Below are 7224 nucleotides of genomic sequence, written 5' to 3'. Positions count from 1 at the left end.
TAATGTATTTGACACACCACTGCCAAACATTTCACTCATGATGTAATTTAAGGAAAAAGACTCCTTTTTTCCCATATCGATGAAATACGAACCGTTAAGCGAGCTAACACGGAACGACAAATCTCAGGATTAATTGATATTAGTACGTGGCACTTCCGGGTCAAATATCTCGAATTGCTTGTTGAATTGTTCTTAGAATAACCCATCCTGCTAGATCCACGATACCAGAATGGACCAATCAGCGACAAGTGTTAAAAAAAATTGGACCCCTAAGAAATCGGTAAACGTGGACCGAGGTATCTCTCTCGTTGTTTGGCAAGCTGGGTAAGGCTACTCCACTATATTTAAGATGTTTTTGGTCTCGCTGCTTCTTTTGTCTTCAGATAGACCACTATCAGACTGCCTCTTTGTAACCTGTAAATGCAAGGGTAGAATAGCGCCATACGTACTCGGTTAACTATCGACCATTGTTTTCTTTTTAAAACTTATGCCTACGAAGATTGCGATTCTTTTTTCCCATAAAATATCAACGCAGCAAACTGCAGCCGTTCGAGAAAATATGGTTCGCTTGTTCGAAGTAACTTGATAACCAAACCCTAATTTCGGATTCGTGGTGCCCAATTAATCCTGGAGATAAGCGTCATCTCTCCTTGATTTTTCTCTTCTCTTTGATGCAAACATGACCATGGATTTCTTCACTTTCCTCTATGCTCTACAAGATGTACCAAAGCCTTTACGTCGCTTTTCCCGCTGTTTTCTCGTATGTTACTAATCTGGAACTGATGTGATTTGTGTAGTGGTGACACCCTTGAAGCGTTTCTTATTCGTCCTTTCGATCCAATCGCTAGCAGCCATTTCCTGTTCGAGTGGTTTTGAGTGGTGGGATACAGGTAGGAGCTAAAAGAGTAGAAGTGATTCTCTTCCTGAGCGTGCTTCAATAAAGTGTCTTCATTGGACGAGTTGGCCTGGAAAATAAAGGACATTTGCATCGCATCTGCTAACTGAAGACACATAACCCACGCAGACTTGAACAACATTGTGTGTTAATGCTACAGGTACTCTGATGAGCATCACAAGATTTAAACATTTTACGTTTTCAATGCCTTTGACAAAGGTTTTGGGCGTGGGCGTGTCACCCAGCTCTCAACTAGGTACTGCTTTTATCATAACATACAGACCAAAACTATGGTTTAAAATTAAAAACTTTAGCAACCGATTCAGGTTTTTCCTTTAGTTCGGTAACAAGAACGTGAACCCACCTAAGGATAAACAACCTTCACTGTTTAGAGGGAACTAATTAAACCCTGTTACAGTGTTCATAGTGATGAGCTGTTTTTCAATAATAGCTACTTACCGTGGAATAAATTTGCCCAAGATTGCCGATCGCGATGTATTTCATTGTTGTCAAACTTTTCAACTTTACAATGCCCGTCCCGTGAGACTGAATGCGAAAAAGCCCTAAGATAAAAATAAAGAAGTCTACTGTTAGAATATCTACAAATGTACTGATTGACATTCAAACTAGGAACATCCATGAAAATTTTCCGTCGTCAGGACAAGTCATTCAGTTAGTTGATTTATCATAATAAAAATTACAAAGGGCTCTCGATCTCAATAAAAACTACGGATTAGACTAGTTTCGCGCGCTAATATACATGTATATATCTTATTAGACGTTTTGGTATGTAGTATCGCTGAGTATTGTTACGAGTTGTGCCGTATTTTTTACGAACCCGTAAGGCGAGTCAAAATACGAACATAGAGTAAAAGTACTCAACGATACTACACACCAAAACGTCCTATAAGTTATTTGTTATCTAACTGCTCTATTTTATACATTATCTTATTTCTTATTAGGCGGAGGAAAGCGAAGTAGATAGAGGAGCGAGGTACGCGCAGCTGAGCATTTAAACAGGTGTTTATACAGCAAAAAATAACCAACTGTCCAAAATCTGCGGTGTGATATTTGTACTTGATTCAAACGTTATTTATATTCATCTCTATCACATGAAAGTTCTAATTCGGCTTTGCTGAAAAACGTATTCTACTGGAACACCAAAACTGCCGGGTACGGACACCTTATCCAGTGATAGCACCCCAGTTTCCAAGAAGGTCATAACCAGATTCCTCTGCTTCCCACCCACAGTAGGCTAACTCTTCCGCTTTGATTTAGCTTATTCCTTGGTCTTCGCTCCGCCCCTCGCCTCACCCCTCCCCTCCCCTCCCCCAGTAAAAGTCAATCTGTGGGCCCTGTCTTAATTTGCAGATTGTTCATACCATATCTCGTTGTTAAAAGCCTCTTCCAGCTGCCAGCTATTGTTCCGTTTTCAAACATGATCAAATAAAACCCTCTTTTGTTCACCAAGCGAACGTCCACCCATGTTGATGGTGGTTTAGATAATAAAGGCTTTCCGACGTCTGGAACTAAACCTTTTGGCGATGATGCATGGACTGTTGGAGTTCTCGAATCATTTTGTGTTACCGATGGTTTTATTGTGCTCCTCACAGGTGTCTTCGTAGTTGCAATTAATGAGCGAAGAACCAACACGGAGACGAGGAGCTGAAATGGAAAAATGGTTTGAGCAATAGAAACACGAGGGGGTTGAATTAATTCGAGTTTGTGCAAACCCTCGACTGTGTCTGGTATTTTCACAAATTCTGTCAATTGTCTCAATCGGCCTGGTGCACATTCAGAGGAGGAAATGTGCACACAGAAAGTCCTTAATTGCTTTCATACAGGGTTTCCCAAAAATATGTGTTAATCTAAAACGTCGCTTCCGTTTAGTTTCTCCTAACACACCTTCGCACACCTATCGACTACTAAAACCATGCTTAGTATCTCTGAACGACATCAAAAAGAAAAAGACATGACAAAACAAAACAAAATGCAAACTCTGAGCAAAAGTGAAGCAAAATGAAACAAAATGAAACAAAACGAAACAGTGTAGTCCAAGATTTGTATTCGTGACTTGTTTGTGTAGCACACAATATCAGTCCGATGTCAAGAACTGATCGTAAGAATTGATGGGTCAGGTAATTTAGGGACAAATACTTAACTTGGGGCGTAAGATGAAATGATCATTAGATAAATAAATAAATTAATAGGAAGAAATAGACGAAGGAAATAATGATGATAAAAAAGTAACAATAAAAGATCTTAAACGACTTTAAATTTGCTACGTTAACGATATGGGGGGGGGAAGGGCCGGGGGGGACAATGACGTTCAGTAGATGTAAAATGCAGTTGAACCTTGTTTGTGTATAAAAGTGGACAATGGAATTTGTGTTTTAAAACACTTACATTCAGGAAGCAAACTTTCGTCCCTACTGAAAATATTTTCCTACAATCTGTGTATCTGGTTGACTCGAGGTGCACTTTCAACACTGACCTAAACGTTTTACCTTTATAAGAAGAAAGATTTAAAAATACAATCTAAAAGTACGAGAACAGCTGTTATACGCTACTTGAAAAACTCAGTAAAGAGCCTACGTGGTTGGGCAACAGGGGAGACTTCTCGTAGTCCCAAGAAGGTCACCGCGCGTAATTTTGCTACCTTATCTTTTTCAGCAAGAAACATTATTTAAAACGGATTAGAAATAAAATCTATGAACAAGGCAGGAAAGTTCAGGATATAACAGAATGAACGTGGTAAGTTTACCAGATGCTATCAGTGTGTGGTCCAATTCAAATTCATTGGAGCGACTTACTCATTTTTCTTCTCTTATTCCTATTTTTCTGTTTTCTTTTCTATAAAGCTCCCTGTGTTCAACGACTTAGTCGTCACCTCTCAAGGAAACAAAAAATCTTTGCTGTATATGTAATTTGACGTTTTCTTACAACTCGAATTTTCTAATTTTGGTAACCAGCTACTTGCGTGTCCAAGATTCTGTGCTAGGTCATGTTTAGCTGGTAAGGGGGCACATTGTTCGTAATTCCTTTGTTTCTTTGCAACTGTAAAGCTCCACGAATATTTGAACACTCTAAACTTTACTCGCGCAGTTGGTGGAACTTGGTTGAAATTAGCACGTTGACAAGAGTCCAGCTGTCGTCAGGTTATACGGGAATCGGGGCAGCTCGTGAGCTAAAAATACACGATGGCAAAACTGGTAGGTTTCTAAGTGGAGTATCTTGATCTGTCTTTGTGCGACTGGCACTTGAACAGAATGTGGTTTTAAAGACTGATTTCATGTCTTAAAGCGATAGAGGATCTTACGAGTTCCAGTAGTTGCGTAAGAGCGTGACCTACAGAACTATAATGCGGGATAAGTTCAGAGAAAACGATAAAAATAACCCGCCGCATGCAAAAAGTATTTAGCACATGATTACATCATCTCATAAGGCAACTTAACATTTTAGGATCACTGATGACTGCCATGTGATGAATCATTTGTAGAAGAGACAACTAATTCAAGCCGTAAAACCATCACTATGGACCGACTCCAGGATGTCTAGCGACTCTAAATGCAGAAATCAAGTTTCGGTAAAGGATTACTAGACGTCTTATGCATTAACTCTTCAGTTAACATCCATAAGACAGCTTACATAGCCTATAACTCACCGGAGAAGTCATCTAGTAGGTGTAAGCTCCGGCTCGTGACGATTTTCTGACTTTGGAGGTCAGATCTCTGATGTAGATGACTATTGCGGTAGGTGATTTGAGTGTGTATCCTCTAAGTCCAACAGTACGGGGTTCTAGAATTCTCCCACAGCTCGGCTGCATCTCCATCCAGCTGAGATACCACTCTGTTCTGCTGTTGGATGTTTTTGTGACTCATTCGAAAGACGAGGAATAATTTTCTGTGTTTTAATGAAGTAAAGGCATCAGGTCAGTTTTCACGTTTATCTCATGTAGGAAATAGGGCTGCTAGTTTGGTGTTGCCATCGAAAATGCGAAAAAAATTGTGAACCAAGCAATGTCATCTGATTTACGGCCATTCAAAGATGACGAAGTTCTAAGATATTCCTCAAATAATGGATGAAAATTGAGTTCACTCGAGCACTACTTGTACTGACAAGAGAACTGTGTACCAAACCGGCCATCATGAAATCGCTCTGCTTGTCTTCCCACTGGAGAGAGGTGAAGCAAAGAGAAATGAACTCTAGTAAGATAGGGCGAGACAAATCATGTTTAAACCGTTTCGCTTAGTAAGCTTTCTTTTATCTTCAGCTTTCTGATTAGTTCATCGAAAACGGCCGATTCTTTAATCCCCCTTTCTTAAAATTCCCAAAAGTCAAACTACTTTGACAGTTGGATTTTGATTGAAACGTAATTTTAAGACTGTAAGAGGAACGAGATGACCTAAACTTAATATTTCTTTGTCTTTAACTGAAACAAGGTTGTCATGCCAGACTGGCATATCGTTCCTAACGATCTCCATGACCAAGTTTGAATACCTTTGACATTTGGGTCTGAGCTTTAGTTAGAGTGCGTACTAGATCTCCGGCTAGCGTTAGATCCAATCTTTCCTTTTACAAATATCACTGAGAGGCTGTATAAATGCAATTATGTTTCCAAATATGGCACTTTGAATAAATACAAAAAAATTCTCTCTTTTGATAATTTTGTTTTTTCTTTTTTTTTCGGGAAAACACATGAAAGTTTCTATTCACAGTTGCCCGTGTTTATAGTAAGCGATTGATTTTATGGATCACTTAGTTTAGCTCTGATTTGTCCCTCCGAGTTTGTTCCAATGTTAGCTCGTTTATGTCTAAAAGAACAAAAAGAATACAATTTTCACAGTCGGGGTTTAGTTATTCATGTCCACAGAGGTAATACCAAGCATGTTATGTATGCGGCCTAACAAGGTTCCTTTATTAGTTACCCCACATTTACTCGAGTTAAGTCTCCTACAAAACAGAGTTAAAGAAAATGGTGGCACGAACTGAAGTCCGATCTATGTGTTCGGCTTTGAGATTTGGGAAATCTTGCAGGGAAGTTTGTATATGATGTGCGTGCATCTTGGACAAGGCTTTCATTCCGAATTGAATAAATAAAATAATAACAATACCAGCTGTTTAGTCAGGCAGAATTTTGAATGTCACAATTACCGAGTGATTATCCTTGTAAAAGAAGTAGTTTCGTGTCGTAGCCACGTGTTACTCACCCTATTTACTTATTCTCAGAAAAACAGCTTCAGTAGAATGCAGACTGTGAGGGCATCAAGTTCCCGTACTCTTGAGTCGGAGGAACCAAAGTCTGCGGTTACTCCGTTACTTTCTGTTGGAAAATCTTGGAAAATCCTTCGTTGATGTCAAGGGCTATAACTTAAAAGAGATTGTTGTAACGCTTGTTGACGGCAGGTTTTCTCGCACGTGTGTGTCAGTTGCAAACGAAGATTAGAGTCTTTTCTGGTGACGTCATCGATGACATCTTGTGAATCTAATGTTAGTAAGTTCAGTGACATAATGAGAATGAACATATATAATCACGTACTTTCCTTCGTTTTTCCTCAGATCTGTTGCCGCATTTAAGCTCTGCAAAATCTAAGACGATATTTTGTAGCATTCGCTAACTACGTCCCAGAAAGATGGAGGAAGGAGCCCGGAGGATACCCACTTAAAAAATCACGTGGTGCTCGCCAGAAATTAGGAAAAAGAAAATGTTCTGATCTTTTCGAAGGTAAGGGTGGCTCAAATTCATTTATTCTCCTGTTCAGCTCCAAAGCAAAGCATTTGTGGAAAGTAATTGATTGCAAAAAAAAAACTAAGTTATTTGCAAATAAAATAAGATTACACTTCCGTAACTACGGCAAAATGGAACAAGGAGTCTGAATGAAGTGGGTGAATGAGTTGTAAAAAACGTTTTCTTGTAACTAATGTTAAGTCAGAAGTCGGAAGTCAGAAGTCAGAATTGGATAGTGAAAAGTAGGAACTGGGAACTGGGAACTGGGAGTGGAATCGAAGTTGAAAGGACATTATTTCGCAGGGTCTCCTCGAAATGTTGAATAAATCAATTCTAAAATTGTCATGGCATATTAATTATGGGAATTCGTCGCTCGTCACATTCAAACATTTCTTCAGTTTTTCCAGAGTCCATCAATATGAACTCCCTGTTCAACAAATTATCATTTCATCCTTTCAGTTGATGGCTATAAGTTGAGTTGCTCTTTTTTCTTCTGTATCTTTCGTAATGGTCGAGGCACTCTTCAACAACAAGTCTAGTCATGTCCTCCTGTTGCATGACACACAGGCACTCCAAAAAATTTTGACGGCGGAGACATTCG

The 7224-nt window shown here is 39.3% G+C and overlaps 1 protein-coding gene across 1 annotated transcript; it reads right to left on the bottom strand.

The window, feature by feature from the left end:
- Nucleotides 1-695: 695 nt before the first annotated feature.
- LOC131784150 (fibroblast growth factor 12-like) lies at nucleotides 696-4571 on the bottom strand. Its single transcript, XM_059100945.2, has 4 exons — nucleotides 4560-4571; nucleotides 2278-2560; nucleotides 1355-1458; nucleotides 696-965 (listed from the first exon to the last, which is right to left on the bottom strand). Exons 1-4 carry the CDS (start codon nucleotides 4569-4571, stop codon nucleotides 696-698), a joined length of 669 nt encoding a protein of 222 aa, XP_058956928.2.
- Nucleotides 4572-7224: the final 2653 nt, after the last annotated feature.

This window comes from Pocillopora verrucosa, chromosome 13 (genome assembly GCF_036669915.1).
Source record: "Pocillopora verrucosa isolate sample1 chromosome 13, ASM3666991v2, whole genome shotgun sequence".
Lineage (NCBI taxonomy): Eukaryota > Metazoa > Cnidaria > Anthozoa > Scleractinia > Pocilloporidae > Pocillopora > Pocillopora verrucosa.
The sequence above is the reverse complement of the archived record's forward strand: the minus strand, read 5'-3'. Positions and strand labels throughout refer to the sequence as shown.